At 37.3% G+C, this 18,952-nt stretch overlaps 1 protein-coding gene across 1 annotated transcript in view; it reads right to left on the bottom strand.

Annotated features, from left to right (window-relative positions):
* The window catches only part of LAMA2 (laminin subunit alpha 2), a 630,974-nt gene that overhangs the window by 317,515 nt on the left and 294,507 nt on the right, over positions 1 to 18,952 (bottom strand). The window contains exon 12 of the mRNA XM_030809663.1: positions 18,492 to 18,665. Within this exon, the coding sequence (XP_030665523.1) occupies positions 18,492 to 18,665 (174 nt within the window). The remainder of the gene's footprint in view (positions 1 to 18,491; positions 18,666 to 18,952) is intronic.

Below are 18,952 nucleotides of genomic sequence, written 5' to 3'. Positions count from 1 at the left end.
GAGGTTAGAAGAAGAATAGAATCCAGTTATCACTCACCAGGAATTTGCAGTTTAGTGAGAAAGTCAAAGAGGGATATTTCTGCCTGCTGAGTGGTAGGTGGTTTCATGGGAATTGTGCAGAGAAGGCCTAACTCAGCCAGAGCTGGGGGATAGGGTGATCAGAAACATTTCCTATAGAATTCAATGCTTAAATGCTTTTTGAATGATGACTAGAAGGTAATTACTCAGGAAAATGGTAGAAAGAAATCCTGTACTGAAAGGACACTGTGAGAAGAAAAGCATGAGAGAGCACTGAACACTTACCACGGGCATTTTAATTACTGGACCACAGGTCCCTTCTGAGCTGCAAGGGAGTGACAAGTCCAGAATGGTCTCTGAGCTTTCATTGAAAGACACTGAAATTTTAAACAGAGGACTAAGGTAATCAAATTTGAGTTTTATAAAGATTCTTCTCCACCAGGTATGTGAATAACATTTCAGAGGAGGGAGGTTGGAGGTAGAAAAAAGTTAGATGGTTTTTTCCTGTAATATAGGTAAGAAATTACGTAGCTTGAACACTGGCTGTTCAGTGTCTTGAATCATTCTAGTTGCTTTGCTCTGACATATTCCACATTTTCTGTGGCTGGGTTTATGTATCATCAGTGCATCTAGATATGGACAATAGCTCGGCTGAGTGCAATTATTTTCTTTTCAATTGTTGTCATGGAGTCACTTTACCATATTTTGTAGGGTTATTTATTATTAGTCAACTGAGTATAAGATTATATTTGGCATTATATTCATAAAATTTTAAATCTGCAGGAGACCTTCTAATTCATCTGATCTGTTTGTATTCATAACATGTTTTCCCAAAAGGTAGTTTTCTTATGGGGAAACCACAGATGGGGCCATGGGGACATAATGTAGGTAGAGCTCCTAACTCTGCCATGTGCTATAACCAGAAACCAGCCCTATTGGCCACTGTAACAAGCACCAGCCCTACCTTCTGCTTGAACCAAAATGAACTCTGTCAACCACTGTAGCCAGCATCTGTTCTGTTGCCCACCGTAACCGGCATCTGTCTCATACTGTCACCAGGACTGGCCATGTCACCCATTTTCAGGAGGTAAATGGATAATTCAACTGTGGTTATATCCAGACAACAAAATAGTATTCAGAGCTAAAAAGAAATGAATTGTCAAGGCAAGAAAAGACATGGAGGAACCTTACAGGCATATTGCTAAGTGAAAGAAGCCAACCTGAAAAGATAACACATTGTATGATTCTAACTACATGACATCTTGGAAAAAGCAAAATCATGGAGACAGTGAAGAAGAAAATGGCCAACCCCACTTTTGTCACTTCTGAAAAATTTTAGATTATGAGAGTAATATGTCTATCAGAAAATATGTGCTTCCAAAGCATTATTTTGTTTGTTTTTGGGTATTGTAATTAGGATTTTGTTTGAAAAACAGGTTCTGTTGCTAAAAAATTATAACCTCTTCCCAACAGGCCCTGTGAAGTTAAGGGTCTTACCTGTGTTTATACCTGGCTAGTGGGTAGCAGAGCTCAAACAGCGAAACTGCTAACACATATTCAGGAAGAGCTAGAAACTCTTCTAGAATCTGAAGCTATCTCTAGTCCTCACACAATATTCTGGTTCTGCCAAGTTTCCTTTCTCTCCCATTCCAAATGTTAATGGCAGTACACGTTAGACTTCCTGTTTTAAAAAAATAGCTGCTTTCTAAGATTCATTTTATTCCAATGTAAATGTGTGGTTGTTGTGGTGTGTGTGTGTGCACGCGCACATGCGTGGTTCAGTTTCTAATGAGATTGATAAATAAATTTGTATTTACATATTCTTTGGTGGTGGCTAAGAAGAGGTTATTTTAGGGTTCCCTTGTACAAGATAGACCATCGGATAAGAAAGTCAATCCCTGAATTCAGACTAAAAGCATGCTGCAGGTTTTTTTGTTTTTTTTAAATTCTTGGAAAGTCAAAGTCTAGGGAGCTATCTGCAGATAATTAATCATCAGTAATTTAAAAAAGTAGTCATAAAAGAGTGCCCCCCAAATTCTTATGGGTGAAGAATCACTTGGGGAGCTGATTAAAAACGTAGATTTCCCCAGATCTTCTGGGTAAGTGAATCCAGAGTAAGGGTCAACAATAAACTTTTTTTTTTTTTTGAGACGGAGTCTCGCTCTGTTGCCCAGGCTGGAGTGCAGTGGCGCGATCACGGCTCACTGCAAGCTCCGCCTCCCGGCTTCACATCATTCTCCTGCCTCAGCCTCCTGAGTAACTGGGACTACAGGTGCCTGCCACCACGCCTGGCTAATTTTTTTGTATTTTTAGTAGAGATGGGGTTTCATCGCATTAGCCAGGATGGTCTCGATCTCCTGACCTCATGATCCACCCGCCTCGGCCTCCCAAAGTGCTGGGATTACAGGCGTGAGCCACCGCGCCCGGCCAATAATAAACATTTTAAATAAAGACTCCAGATGACTGATGCAAAAAAGCCTGAGCACCGCACTTGAGAGACTTTCATAGCAATAACTAGATTTTTAAAGGAGTTAATTTAACAGTTTTGCTGAACCCCTTAACCCGGTTTATCTCCTTTAAATAAACATACTGTACTATATAAGTCAGGGACGCAGAGTCAACCCTCATCCTTGCCGAGTCTTATGGGATCAAGCTGTCACGAGCTTCATTCCCTGCATAGTTAACATTTTCTTTAGCCTAAATATCTTTCACCATGCATAAAGCTCATGAGCTTGGTACAATAGAAATTATTTCTCGTGTTAAGCCCTTATTCTATCCATCAACTTCCAAATCTCTGCTAGATTGGGAGACACATTAAATTGCTCTATCATTTTCTAGGTAAAGGTTCAAAAGAGTTTCGGATCAAGAGCAGACTTAAGATTAGATATTAACATATTTACATTTCATCCCTGTACTTGTCTTGAACAAAAAAGCAAAATAAAGCATTTTTACTTTTATATAAAATCATCACATCTTAATTTAAAATTATGTGATATAAGAACACTACCTCCCTACTCATTCTTTTTTTCCTGCAGTATGAGTAAAAACAAGCTTAAGGCAGTAAATGGCCTAGGGGAACTTCAATGGCTTGCAAAGTTTTTTGTCTGTGGGTTATTTCCAGTTCCATTTCATTATAAATGACTTATTTCCAGAACACTGAGGCTGATGATCACTTCAAACCCAGCCCCAGATGAAAACTGGAAAGAAAAGCCATTTACTGTCCCACCAGATCATCTCTAAGACAGGTCCTGATAGTCAGTTACTTTGTATATCAAAATACCCTAAAAATTAAACATATATGAGCAAATTCTTTCTATTCTTTTTCCTTTCCTGCTGTATTTATTTCTTTATCCTTTCCATTTTTTCCTTTCCTTTCCCTCCCTGCTTCCTCTTCCTTCCTTCCTCTCTTCCTCCCTCCTTCCCTCTCTCCCTTTTCCTTCCTTCCTCCCTTCCTCTTTTTTTTTCTTTCTTTCTTTTTCTTTCTCTCTCTTTCTTTTTCTTTTTCTTTCTCTCTCTCTCCCTCTCTTCTTTCCTTCCTTCCTTTTCTTCCTTCCTCTTTCTTTCTTTCTCTTTCTTTTTCTTTCTCTTTCTTTCTCTCTCTCCCTCTCCTTTCCTTTCTTCTTCCTTCTTTCTTTTTCTTCCTTCCTCTTTCTTTCTTTTTCTTTCTTCTTCCTTTTCTTTTTCTCTTTCTGCCTCTCTCTATCTCTCTCTCTTTCTCTCTCTTTTCTTCTTTCTTCCTCTCTCTCTGTCTGTTTATGTGTGAAGGGAGCCTTTCTAAAATTTCAACAAAATAATGCCTGACCTCAAATTAAGCCCAGTTGGAGTTAATAACTAATACCAAATGCTTATCATTTTCAGACACCGTCTTGAATACTGCATATGTGTTAATTCATTTAACCCTCGCAATAACACTATAAAGTAGGTATTCATATTATTTTCATTTTATACATTAGGAAACAGTGGCACAGAAGATTAAGTAAACATATGTCTGTAAGAACTAAAGCAAACACAATTTCTTGTAACGCTAACACAATTTCCTTTCCTGTGCTAAATAATGCTGGGAGTAAGCAAAATTTCCCCCCCCTATTTTAAGAATGCTGTGAGCAATCTCCACGAAAATCTTGTCTGCTCTGTGATCCATCTAAGCTAACTTCCTTACAGACTCATAACATGTTCTTCAATGTTTGATTCAAGATCCTTGCTTCACTCTGGTGACAAATCCAAAACTATTATATAATAAACCCTGCAGAATCCTAAGCAGTTCCCTCTCATGCAAGATTTGCCTTGAAATCACCCAGCCTTTTCCCTAAAACCTATAAATATCTTCCCCTGACCATCATCTTCTGAGACATTACTAAGAATATCAAGGTGATGTTCTTCTTTACTGTAATAACTTCATAAACTTTCTTGACCAATATGTTTTTTTTTTTCAGGGGTATTTTTGGGAAGTTGGCAGCTAACAGGTGTCTAATACTTATTAGGAACTAGAAGATTGTATTTCATTATAAAAAATAACCCTTTTGCTCCTAATTCTCCTAAAACAAAATATATCAATATAGCAGCACATGGAACTTACCAAATTCAGTAACTACTTAAAGGATTTTCAAAATTTTTTAAAAAATTAAAAGGAAACAAAACTATTTACACTTGTATGATTCTTACACTACTGATCACTACAAAACTTCTCTACAAAGAAAAAAGAATCTCTAAGGGGTGGCTCCAACCCACATCAAATATAAAATGTGAAATGTAATAGTATGAAATTAATTTTTTAAAAACACAGTTGTTTTGATATTACAAGCATCTTTACTATAAAACAATATTTTTATTCTGAAATTTTACTCAACCAGGAGTTGAGTTACTACTCACAAGAATGAGAAATTAAAACATTGTAAACAGTAAACAAAAAGTGAAGGAAAAAAAAGACCTTCAAAATCCAGTTATTTCAGAATGCTACCGCCAGGGAAGGGTTGTCTTCCTAATGAAGGAAACGTCATATGGTAACTATTTCAGATATGAATACGCAATGCAAAAGAAGGGCCTGTTTCTTTGGAAATAGCTGTAAATATATTCATCTGAGTAAAACAATCATCTGTGTCTAGTCATGCATGGTCTCTGCTCCTGTAGCTGTTACTGCTGTCGATCTGAAGTTGAGAGGTAATGGCCTCATGATTCAAGGAAACTGCTGAAGTGTGTACTCAGGCTTCAGTTTGAGAGATGGGTTCATTTATCATCATAATAAGCTATTACCATTGATAGGTCACAACTCATCGAAGAGACAGTCAGTCTAATTGGCTCAATTCCGTTAGCTTTCGATGTGCCTCAAGGAGATAAGCACTCTTTCGCAGGTAATTTTCAATTACCCAACAAACTAACTGTTTAATAATTCATCACATTTCAGTTTGAGGCTCTATCACATAGCCCCTTTTTCAGTGTGCCAAATGTTGGATTTTAACTGCCTGCAATCTCAGACACAGCTAATATAGAGGGAGAGCTTTAGAAAAAGTAAGGAAAGAGAGTAACTGCTTTGACTCAGTGGCTACTGTTGGAAGTGATGAGAAGACATCAGGAATAAAAAATGTAAGCTTTATGTTTGCTCAACATGCCCTGCTGAAAATAAGAATTTTTTGAAGATACTTGAAAAGTAAGAGTGCTATTCAGATCCTTGTGATCAATTAAACATGCCAAACAATTTTTAGCAGACAGGATTGGGGCATTTAATACTTATTAAGTGATCATATTACAGCAATAATTTTTTACAACAGCTTAAAATAGAAAAGTAATAGTTTGTAATAGATTAAATCAGCAATAAAAATCAAGTCTATTCTAGTTAAAATATCTATTTTACAAATTTGACAATATCTGTTCTTGAGTGGGGCTGTAAAACAGAGCTTTTGAGACAAACTCACCTTGATGCAAATGCTAGATGTGACTCTAAGTAGCTAAGTCACCTTATAATTACAAGGACATATTCGTTTCTCCACTTTAAAAGACAAATAGTAGTCATACATGTAGATTAGATAGATAAACTACTTTGTTCCTAGGTTTTTCTTTCCTTCCTTCCTTCCTTCCTTCCTTCCTTCCTTCCTTCCCTCCCTCCCTCCCTCCCTCCCTCCTTCCTCCTTTCCTTTCCTTTCCTTTTCTTCTTTTTTCTTCTTTTCCTTTTTTTTTTTTGAGATGGAGTCTCACTCTGTCACCCAGGCTGGAGTGCAGTGGCACAATCTCGGCTCATTGCAATCTCCGCCTCCTGGGTTCAGGTGATTCTCATGCCTCAGCCTCCCTAGTAGTGGGGACTACATGCACACGCCACCACGCTTGCTAATTTTTGTATTTTTAGTAGAGTGGGGTTTCACCATGTTGGCCAGGCTGGTCTTGAACTCCTGGCCTCCAGTGATCTGCCTGTCTCAACCACCAAAAGTGTTGAGATTACAGGTGTGAGCCAGTGCAACTGGCCTCCTAGGTTTAATTTATTTAAAATACACCTTGGATCATTCCATATTATTATACAAAATCTTCTTTCCTTTTTTAAATAATTTTGTAGTGTTTGATTGCACGAGTGTACCAAAAGTCATTTAATCAGTCTCTCAGTGATTGACAGCTTTGTGGGGACTATCACAAACATTTCTGGAATGAATCACTTTGCATATATGTCATTTCACAAGTGTGTGTGTATATATGTATATATATATATACTTACAGAATAAATTCTCAGAAGAGAAGTATGTAAGACTATGTGAATTTATAACTTTGGATTTTTTTTTCTTTTTTGAGATGGAATCTCTTGCTCTGTCACCCAGGCTGGAACGCTGATCTCTGGCGTGATCTCTGCTCACTGCAACCTCTGGCGTGATCTCTCTCTGGTGTGATCTCTGGCGTGATCTCTGCTCACTGCAACCTCTGCCTCCTGGATTCAAGCGATTCACCTGCCTCAGCCTCTCAAGTAGCAGGGACTACAGGCGTGTGCCACTAGGCCCAGCTAATTTTTTGTATTTTTTTTAGTAGAGACGGGGTTTCACTGTGTTAGCCAGGATGGTTTCCATCTCCTGATGTCGTGATCCATCTGCCTCAGCCTCCCAAAGTGCTGGGATTACAGGCGTGAGCCACCCCGCCCGGCTATAACTTTGGATTTTTTTTTTTTTTATTGCATCAATGTATATTCCCACTACCAACTTATGAGGACCTTTGTTTCTGAAGAAGCCACAGTAATGGCATATGTTATTCACTTGGTTGACTTTCCTATATGTTAGAAGACAATGATTTCTCAGTGCAGTTCGCATACTATGAGTCAGGTTGAGTACTGTTTCATACATTTAAGAGCCATTTAAATTTCCTTCTCTATAAACTGCTCATTCATTTTTGTTGGACTGCTGGCCTTTCTGTTATCAATTTCATTAACTTCTTTATACATTAGAGAGATTCACCTTTTATTTGTTTTATATATATATAACAAGAATGAAAATTATGAGATTTTAAAAATAATTGATATTTTATGATTTGTATTGGTTTGCTGGGGCTGCCATAATAAAATACCACAGACTGGGGGGCTTATACAACAGAAATGTATTGCTTCACAGTTCTAGAGTCTACAAGTCTGAAATCAAGGTATTGGCAGGGTTAGTTCCCTCTGAGGGCTAAGAGGAATCTGTTCCAGGCCTCTCTCCTTCGCTTGTGAATGGCCATCATCATGTTCACATGGCGTTTACTCTGTCTGTGTGTTTATCTCCAAATTGTCCTTTTTTTTTTTTTTCATAAGGATACCAGTCATGTTGGGTTAGCGCCCACCTTAAGGATCTTATTTTAACTTGCCACACTGTAGACACAGAATACTGACTAGTTATAACATTTACTTCTCTAATTAGTTACTGATGGGCACAAACCTCAAATCCCTTTCACTGCTACTTTGTCAGTGAAGCTGAGATAGTTAGATATTTATCATGTAATTTTCTTGGGAAGACATGAAGCGATGCATGTTAGCTCTAATTTGGCACCTGCAAAATAAAGTCTAAAACACTGCGGGTATTTCACAAAGCTGGTTGACTGATTTATTTATGTTTTGCACTTTGCTGCAAAGCTGCCATTAAAGGCATATAATCTACTTACTTGCTAAAATTAACTCTCTCTGATTGTCCATTTTTATTTTTAATGATGTCTTATCCTTACTACCACCAGATGCTATGTCAGACAGGTGACAGTGTTTTTTAACAAATGTCTTTTACTGATACAAGGATGATCTCCAAAATAAATTACTGCAGCATACAACTACAGAAATTCATAAAGCAATTGGCATTTATCGGACAGCTTCGGTGTGCTAAGGACATTTTTGAGAGCTTTGTACAATTCTGAGGGGTGCTAGAACCCTCATTTTGCAGATAATGAGAGTCTGGCTCAACTAGATTAAGGGATATGTCCGAGATCACAAAGCTAATAAAGCAGAGATCCAGCATTTGAATCAGGTCTGTGAAATGCATAAAGACCAAAACACTAATCAAAGGTAACAACAAAAATAAGAGAATCAGGTCATCCGCTTATATGAATAATAGCTTTCACCCAATTCTCATGGAAATGGAGGAAAAAAAAGTCATGTATTATTTTGCTAGTGTGAGATCAAGCTGTCAGCAGGATTGGTTCTTTATGAACTCTACAAGGAATTAAGCTGTTGCAGCCCTCTCTCCTTAGCTTGTAGATGGCTGTCTTCTCCTTGTGTCTTCACACTGTCTGTGACCCATTTTCTTTTTTTTTTTTTTTTTTTTTTTTTTTTTTTTTTGAGACGGAGTCTCGCTCTGTCGCCCAGGCTGGAGTGCAGTGGCGCAATCTCGGCTCACTGCAAGCTCCGCCTCCCGGGTTCACGCCATTCTCCTGCCTCAGCCTCTCCGAGTAGCTGGGACTACAGGCGCACGCCACCACGCCCGGCTAATTTTTTGTTTGTATTTTTAGTAGAGACGGGGTTTCACCGTGGTCTCGATCTCCTGACCTCGTGATCCGCCCGCCTCGGCCTCCCAAAGTGCTGGGATTACAAGCGTGAGCCACCGCGCCCGGCCCTGTGACCCATTTTCTTCTCCCACTACCAACAACACTCAACAACAGTAAACCAAAAGCCAGGTTTAGAATTGGCGTAATACTGCCTCACTCAATCACAAGGGGTGGGTCTGATCTATTGTAAGTGGCAGGGGCCAGCATGTTGGGGGTTGCCCCACATGCACGTAGGCTAGTGTGTCAGAACCAACAATCCACTGGATCCAAACAGTTCTCCACTGAACCGCACATAGAATGTGAGTGTAAGAAGTTACTGAAAAGCTACAGAAAACAACGTGAAGTTTTACATTGAGAGTTGATTGAAACACTTTCAAATTGGTGCTGGTTTTCTGTCTTTAGGTTTGAAATGAGAAATGAGAGCTGGAGAAGCAAGCCTTTTTTATACTCTTCTTACAATCCAGTCTTTCTTTTTAAAACTTCAGAGAGAAAATTTTATACAGGAAGTATTTGAAGTTCTACTTTAAGTTCGTGTTTTTAGGTATTCATTCCTTAACCATGGTGTTAGGCCCTACAGCTAAAAACATGACTGGCTAGAGATCTTGTGATAGCTAGCACTGGTGATAAAGCGTTGCTATTCATCTTTTTGATACACTTAATTTCTATTTGTTGAAGCAAATTTCCATCTGGTATCATTTTTCTTTTGCCTGAAGAACTTTCTACATTTCTTCTAGTGTACATCAGTCTGTGATACATTCTTTCAACTTCTATTTCTCTGAAACAATCTTTGTTTTTTCTTCATTTTTGGAAGACATTTTTGCATGGTAAAGAATTATAGACTGATAGTATTCGTTTTGTTTGTTTGATTGCTTGCGTTGTTTTTTCCTAATACTTTAACATATCTCTGTATTGTATTCTAGCTTGCAAAGTGTACTGGTCCATTCAGGCTGCTACAACAAAATAACACAGAGTAGGTAGTTTTTAAGCATTAAAAATATATTGCTCACAATGCTGGAGACTGGGAAATCCAAGATCCAGGCATCAGCAGATTTGATGTCTGGTGAGGGCTTGCTCTCTGCTTCCAAGGTGGTACCTCCTTGCTGCCCCTTCACGTAAAGGAAAGGGCAAGGCAACATCCTCAACCTCTTTTATAAGGACATTCATCCCATTCATGGAGATTAGAGCCCTCATGACTTAATCACTTCCCCAAAAGCCCCACCTCTTAATTCTATCACATTAGGCATTAGGTTCCAGCATATAAGTTTTAGGGGGACACCAACATTCAGACCATAGCATATAGTGCCTGACAAGAGACTGTGTTCTTCCTTATCTTTGTTCCTCTGCACCTGTTGTGTTATTTTTTTTTCTTTTCTTTTCTTTTTTTTTTTTTTTGAGACGGAGCCTCGCTCTGTTGCCTAGGCTGGAGTACAGTGGTGTGATCTCGGCTCACTGCAACCACCGCCTCCCAGGTTCAAGTGATTCTCCTGCCTCAGCCTCCCAAGCAGCTGGGACTACAGGTGTGCACCACCACGCCCAGCTAATTTTTGTATTTTTAGTAGAGATGGGGTTTCACCATATTGGCCAGGCTGGTCTTGAACTCCTGACTTCATGATCCACCTGCATTGGCCTCCCAAAGTGGTGGGATTACAGGCATGAGCCACTGCGCCTGGCCATGTTAGTTTTTTCTGATTGCTTTTACAATTTTCCAGTTATCTGTCTTTTTAATAATTTGATTCTGATATATCTCGACATGATTTTCTTGCCATTTGGGGTTCTGTTTCCATTGATTGATTTTCCTCCTGGTTGTGGCTTATATGCTCTGCTTGTTTATATACCTGGTAATTTTTTATTTGATGCCAAACATCATGAATTCTACATTGTTGAGTGCTGGATTTTGTTGTAATTAAATAGTACTGGACTTTGTTCTGGCATGCAGTTAATTTATTTGGAATAAGTTGACTTCTTTTAAGGCTTGTTTTCAAGATTTGTTGGGGTGAACCTAGAGTAGCTTGTAGTTTGGAGCTAATTTAGTCCCTCTTATGAAGACATTCCACTTTGGGTGTTAGGAAAATAAACTATTAGCAGCCCTGTATCAGCTCAGGAATTGTTTCTCTTACTACTTTTTAGTGATTCTTTCATTAGCCTTAGGTAGTTTTCTCTCACATATTTGCAACTCAGTACTCTGGTTTCTCTTTGCAGATATCTGCAGCTCTCTCCTTGTCTCTCTCTCTATGCAGGTCAGGTTCCTCTTCCCTTGTATGCTGCCTCACAAATGCTAGCTGCCTTGGCCTCCATGAACCCTAACCTCTGTCTTTCAATTTGGCAAGGCCAGGCTGTGTTTGGCTTTTTTCTCAATATACCAATGCACTTCACCCTGGAGACTGTCCCCAGGCAATAATCTTGGGGCAGTTGTAAACCTCACCTCATTTGTTTCTCTTTTTTCAGAGATCACAGTTTTATGCTATCTGTGGAACAGTGCCTAAAAACTGTTGTTCCACATTTTTTCCCACAAGGTTTTCTTGTTGTTTAAGGTAGATAAGGAAATCTAGATACTATTATTCAATTATGGTCAGGAGCAGAAATCCCAATGTGTTGTCTTTATAAAGGTTTGTCTTTAGCATAATTTTTGAAAATTTATGATTTGTTTCAAGGGGAGTTTATTTTTATGTATAATGTGGAGTAAAGATGCAGAAATTTTAATTTTTTTCTCTAGATAATCAGTGTACCAGACCACTTACTGTATAGGGTCTATCCCATTGTCATTGATCTGCAATGCCTATTTCATTAAAAATTAAGTATTCCTATATGTATGTGATGTCTATGGGCTATTTTTTCAGATCTATTGGTTTATTTTCACACTAATAGCATTTTGCCTAAATCATTATATCTTTAAAAGTAAGTCCTCACTCTTTATATCAGATAAGATTTTTATAAGGTCATTAATTCCATTCATGGAGATTAGAACCCTCATGACCTAATCACTTTCCAAAAAGCCCCGCCTCTTTCCTTTAGAAGTTATACATATATATATATATATATATATTTTTGGAGAGTCTTGCTCTGTGCCCCAGGCTGGAGTGCAATGGCCTGATCTCGGCTCACTGCAGCCTCTGCCTCCTGGGTTCAAGCAATTCTCTTGCCTCAGCCTCCCAAGTAGCTGAGATTACAGGCGCTTGTCACCACACGTGGTTAATTTTTGTATTTTTAGTAGAGACAGGGTTTTGCCATGTTGGCCAGGGTGGTCTCAAACTTCTGACCTCAAGTGATCCACCCGCCTTGGCCTCCCAAGTGCTGGGATTACAGATGTGAGCCATCGCACCCCGCCTATAATTTCTTTTGATTATCCTTGGCCATTGGCTTTTCCCTACAAATTAATCCTTGGTACTATTTATACTTATTGCTATTATACATGGCCTCTTAAAAATTTTTTTTGAAAAGTGTTGTTGGTATAAAGAAACACGATTTACTTTTGTATATTAATTTTGCATATAGTCCCCGTATTGACTCACTGATTAAGAATTTGTCTGTAGATTCTTTTGATTTTACAAAGCAGATAATTATATCATCTACAAGTGAGTTTTATTTCTTCCTTTCCGATCCCTATATATTTTATTTCCTATCTACTGCACTGTCCAGATCTTCTAGCACAATGTTACATGGGAGTTGTGATAGTGAGAATTGTTTCATGTTTGTGATCTTAAACAATACTTTAAACATTTTATATTAAATAAGATATTTGCTATTGATTTTTATGTAGATAGCCTTCATCAATTAAAGTGCTTTTCCAATTTTAGTTTTCAAAATTTTTCAGACATGAAGAATGTTTAATTTTACCCATTTCTTTTTCTGTATCTATTGAGATAATTGATTTTTTTCTCTTTTAATCAGTCAATATGGTCAATTACTTAAACTGGTTTTCTAATTTTAAAGTAACATTAAACACTGATGATAAAGTCCACTTGGCCAATTTAGCCTGACTATTTTTATAAACTGATGAATTTGGGTTGTTAATGTTTTATTTAGGATATTTTCATCTATATTCATGAGTGACTTTAGGTAGGGGTTTTCTTCTTCATAGTCCTCTTGTCAAGATTTTATATCAAGCCACATAAAATTACTCGAGGAGTAGGTCACAATTGTTCTATTCTCTGGAAAGTTTGTATAATTTTGCATTTTTAAAAAATTTTGAATTTTGATTGATCTTACTTGCAAATAAATAGGCTTGGAGTTAACTTCATTGGAAGATTTATTTGACTGCTGATTCAATTACTTTAATGTTTATCTGACATTATAGATTTTTTTTCATTTGAGTCAGTTTTATTAAGTTGCATTTTCCTAGAAGGATATTCTTTTTTCTAAATTGTATTCTAATTTATTGTGTGTAAATTTTCATAATACTCTTAATTTGTTTATTTTCTGATACTTCCTTATTTGTTTATTTTTGAAGTAATAGCAGTTATGCCCATTTTTACATTTCTAAAATTGTTTATGTGTGCTTTACCCACTGTTCGCTTGATTAATCTTGCCAGGGCTTTGAAACCATTTAAAAAACTTGCTGGATTTGTGTCCTCTCTATTGACATTTGTTATTCATCTCATTCATTTGTATTTATATAAATTCATATCTTTGTTGTTCCCTTTCTTTCGAATAAGCTGCTTCAGCATCTCTATTCCAAGGAACAATGCCTCGCAAGAACTAATCCACGGGCTGTGACACAGCCTCAGGAGGTCCTGAGAATATGTGCCCAAGATGATTGGGTTACTGCTTGGCTTTATATATTTTACGGAGACGAAAGTTGCAGGCAAAGACATACACCAGTGCATGTAAGTTATACATTGGTTCGGCCCGGAAAGGTAGGACATCTCGAAGCGAGGTGGGGGCTTCCAAGTCATTGATGGATTCAAAGATTTTCTGACTGGCAATTGGTCGAAAGAGTAAAAGTCTGCCTGAACAGTTGAAGTCAGCTTCAGTTAAGAGGGTGGGGTTGTGGAAGCCATGGTCCTTGTCATGTAGATGAAGCCTCAAGGTAGTAGGCTAAAGTAAAGTAGCAGGCTGATGGTGAATGTCTCTTACCAGACCTTAAAAGGTATCTGACTCTCCAGGAAAGACTTAGTAAGGGAAGGAGATTCTCTATAGAATGCAAATTTCCCCAAGAGACAGCTTTGCAAGGTCATTTCAGAATATGTCAAAGAAATATATTTTGGTATAAAATACTTTGATTTCTTTTAGGGCCTGCTATCTGTTATGTTATGCTATACCAGAATGAAGTTGGAATTTGGTATCTTGTTGCTGTAAAGCGTCTGTCTAGTCAGTTTTAAAATCTCTGTTTTAATGTTACTGTTGGTCTGTTGTGTCTAAACTCCAAAGGGAGCAGGGTATAATGAGTAATGTGTAATCGTCCCTTCCCATGATGTTCAGGTTTCTTTAGGTTTCTTTGGGATTCCCTTGGCCAAGAATGGGGTCCGTTCAGTCAGGGGGCTTAGAATTTTATTTTTGGTTTACAAATTCATTCAGTTTATTCTAGGCAGCAAACCTTCTTCCTGGTTCTACTCCATTGCCAAGTCAGTCTTGATGGGATCTGATTTATGGAATAAAAAATCAACCACAGTTGATTTATCCTATTTACTTTTATAGCCATGCCATTCTTCACTTGCATAATGATCTTCTTAATTAACCCATTTAATCCAAGATTTAAATAGGAGGAAGTTAGGGATGGGGAGGAAGGGTTTGAACTCCACTTTTGAATAATTTTGAGGACTATGGAGCAAAGAAGTCACAAATACAAAACATGCTGCTCAAAGGAGAGTGGAACATATTTGTTAGCGAGTTTTTAATTATTTTGTAAAGCAAGACAGAATTCATCTTTCAACTCCCACAAATCCAACTCAATGGGCATTTCTGAGCAACCTAAAAAAACCGATTTCTTAGAATTTTGTTTGTTTGTGTTAAGCATGTAGCATCAATTACAAGGTACTTGTTGAGCTTCTTTTATGTGATGAGATCTACCTTGTCCTACAAATCTCAAATATCAGTTTCCTTCTTCAGATCTACAGCTTTGAGATCCGTGAAGTAGAACTGAAAGTCAAGCAAGAACAACGAAAGAGTTTACCAGAGATTACTTTTAGAAGCCAGATGCTATTATGTCAGCAGACTCTCCTAATGTGCATTTTAAACTAGGCTATAGGTATTCTTGGCAACTATATGAACAAATTTAAAGGCTTCTCTAAGCTAGAAACAGAAAGACAGCATAATGCTGTAGAAAATAAGCATGTTTTGGTAAAGAACAAATCACATAAGATTAATTTAATAATATTCAGAGACAGAATTTCAAACCTTTATGGTAATGCAGTAACAGCAGACAAGCCAAGCTAGCTTCTTTCAGAACTTTACAGATGCAAAGAGAATTGCTTTTGGAAGCTGCATTAACTATTTCAGACCACTAGGGTAACCTTAAGCAAATGACTGTTGCAATGTTCCAGTAGCACTTAGTTTACTAAGGCAGTAAATTATCCCAACTCGGAAATTCCCAAACTGTTTCTGAATAGCTGTAGCCTGCAGCAAACCAGCAGGATTCTTTGTCCTCTTGCTCTTTCCACTGCTGCCTCGTTGCTTAAACAAATGCCCTAAAACCAAGCATTAACATTTGCCAAGCATTTTGAAAATGAAATGCACCTAGGATAGCCCTGTGGGTGCCTGATGTAATTCTCTTTGACTATCGAGAACGAGACGGGAAAATTAACACTTGATTCTGCCAGTTGTGCCAAATATTCACTGGTACATAAGGGAAAAAATTTGAGGAATAATTCCTAGCTGAGATTGTGGGAATTTCAAAAATAGAAAGTATAAAAACGTGCTAAGTTTTCCTAGGCCTCATCCATTATCCACACATACACTTATAATTACTTACTTATACTTCATTATTCCAAAAGAGTAAAAATGTGAAAAATGTTTCACAGGATACAAAGCACTCCTTTGCTAAATTGGCTAGTATTCTTGAGTTTTATTACAACCAGGCAGACATCCATGTTAGCAAAAGTGTGTCCCATGTGAGCACACTTTTATTATTTGGGATTAGGCTCCTAAAAAAGAATAACGGCATGTGGCATCTCCATTATAAGAGAACATGCACAGCATATCTCCCTTCTGTTAGAAGAAACCTTATAACCAAGCAACTTGGAAAATGTTTGAAAGTCTGTATATAAATATTTAGGAAAAGCTAATAGCATCTCATAATTTTTTCCAATTAGGAAATAACACTAAAAAAGCAGAAGAAGGATTATGTACCATAGACTCCTGGTCATGGATGTAAATAAAATTCAATATTTAAGCAGATGCACTTGTATCTTGATATGCTATTTCTGTCAAATTCTGGCAATGGTTCTGATTCGAACAGCAATTACTGGTAAAGAATTTAGCCTCAACTATTTAGAAAAGTGGCTTTATTGAATTTACCAACAAGGCCCTACAATTTTCCATTTCCTTAGCAAGATATTAAATCAACCAAGCTGAGCATGTCATCATGACTATAATTTACGTGATGTGACATGACAGTTAAGATGTACTGTGGTAATTTCTGAGAGCTTGCAGTATTATTGTAGTATCAAAAATTTATATGGTTCAGTTATTAAGGCAAATTGTTTCATTCATACTGAGATGCCTGACAGTAAACCACCAAGGGCTTCCACGTTACATTAAAAATGTCCTCCGTATTCAAACAATTTGCACACCCTGTTACTGTTATTTTGTTCACTGAATGGAAACGGCAGCACAGGCAAGAACAGCGTTTTGGTGTGAAAATGATCGGTAGGGGAATATGAAGAGCCTCACTGTGGGTTATAAGAAAGAAACATTTCAGCCAGGATAAGGGAAGTTATCTTCTGGGAACCAACAAGTACTAATGGGATGTCCAAATTCTTTGTTCGGATTCTATCCAATATTCCATTTGCTTGCTTTCCTTCTGTCAGTTTGATTGTCAGCCAACAGAAAAAAAAAATGCATATGACCAAAGAAGAAAGGATGGAAAATCTGGTAAATAATATTTCTATTATAAGCTACTTTAAATAAGTGTTGCCATCATATAAGAAATAAGGCCTCTGAAATTCATCCAATTTTGACCTAAGGCTCTTCTTGGAGCTCCTCAGAGTAGTTTTTTTTAAAAAACTGACAGTACATTTTTATATTTTTTCTGGCAATTTTAAGCAGTAGAAATTCAAGTCTTATGTGCTATTTTGTTCTTTTTGGGAATACCGGAGTTTCCTAAATAGAATAGGATAAAATGGCTTCTTGCTGTAAAAGGCCTTGCAAATAAAAGTTTAATTAGATTTTTATTACAGGTATTGAATTTTATGCAACATACGCTGTCTCTTAAAATACATGTTCATTGAAAATGTATTTTAGACATTTACACATTTTTTTGTAATAGCATTCAGAGGTCTATTAAATATAAGAAACTAAAAATGTTCCAACCAGCCAACACCACCAGTTCCCATTCACTGAGTAGCATACGAGATACCAAGTTTTTCTATTTCAATACTCACATGTCATGCAAGAAAACCACTGACTATAAACATACTTTTATTTGCTTAATCAATGATGATTTCTTCATAAATAATTCTACATTTTGTTAGGTGTAAACTAGGCTTAAACAGCATCAATTTAGGAAGGGATTTTCCCATCACAGCTTCTGGTGTGATCAGGTATTTTAACTATCAGCTGAGAAGGCATTAACTTTCACAGAACAAGCAAGTATTCACGTTTATAAATAAGTCACCAAATTTTGTTTCCAACAAAGTATTAGCCAAGATAAAATAAAATTCTAAACCCTAGGATATCTATCTAGATAGATGTAATCCACAACAGAAAAAAATAAGCCTGTATTTCTGAGGCTCCTACATTTGTTTATCTGTGTATGTTTTTACATATGTGTGGGCTTTAAAACAAACATGTGCTTCCAATCTGGCACTTTTAGGGTAGTTTCTGTCTGAGCTCCAGGAAATATGTTGTTTACATAAGCCTCATGGCAAGCATTTAATTAGTTATGTAATACATTTCTTTTCCAATTAGCATTCATATCAGGTAGAAGGAAAAGTAAATCTCTTGAGTATCAGTTTTGAAATGAAATAGAAACCGATGAGAAAAACTTCAGTAAGTATCCCACCATAGACAACTCCAGAAAACAGCTCTTTTCACATAAACACAACACGATTTCTTCCAATAGCTGTAATTTGCTTTACGAAAATACGCTAGAGGCTTCATGAATTCATTTGCCCATTCAAAAAGTTTACATAGAACATCAGCTACACAAAGTTGCATATTAAGGATGCTGTGGCTCTTTAAGGTCTTGTGCAACATGGAAGAAACACCCAACTCAATGTGATTTAGCTGGTTCTGGAAATCCAATTCAGTGTGTATTTGATTTTGTCTTTCTTTAAAAGAATTAACTAAAACCCATTCTCACGATCAGTCAGTTAAAGCAGAATAGTGGGAAGCAAGCATGGACTTACCTTGTTTCCCAGATAGGGAGCCGGCGCGCTCCAGTAGTAGCTGTGCGGCAGGGCTTGCCGGGCATCCGCGTTACTGATGCTGATCTGCTGAGGTGAGTCCAAGTCGTCCTGCTGGGGAGCCACTCGAATGCGGCCAGAAAGGTCAGTCAGATACCAGCCACTCATATCTTGTATCTTAGAGAAAACACACAGTCATCATTAATTTTTAAAAAATATCTATCAGCTTCTTTTCTCTTTCATGTTCCTGGTCATGTCCACTTTTGGAAATTTAAAAAAAAAAAAAAACTACAACGATTTAGAAAAAACCTGAGCATTATGAATATCATTAGACATATTATATGTACTCACATAGGCTTCCGTTGTTTATTTTTTTTCCTTGATGTTTCTAGGAGGTTTGGAAGTATTCTATAATAATCTGTTTTCATTGAACCTATGCTTTTTAAAAAATTGTGGTTCCAAAT

The sequence above is a fragment of the Nomascus leucogenys genome, chromosome 3, assembly GCF_006542625.1.
Source record: "Nomascus leucogenys isolate Asia chromosome 3, Asia_NLE_v1, whole genome shotgun sequence".
Lineage (NCBI taxonomy): Eukaryota > Metazoa > Chordata > Mammalia > Primates > Hylobatidae > Nomascus > Nomascus leucogenys.
This window is presented reverse-complemented; position numbering and strand designations above follow the sequence as displayed.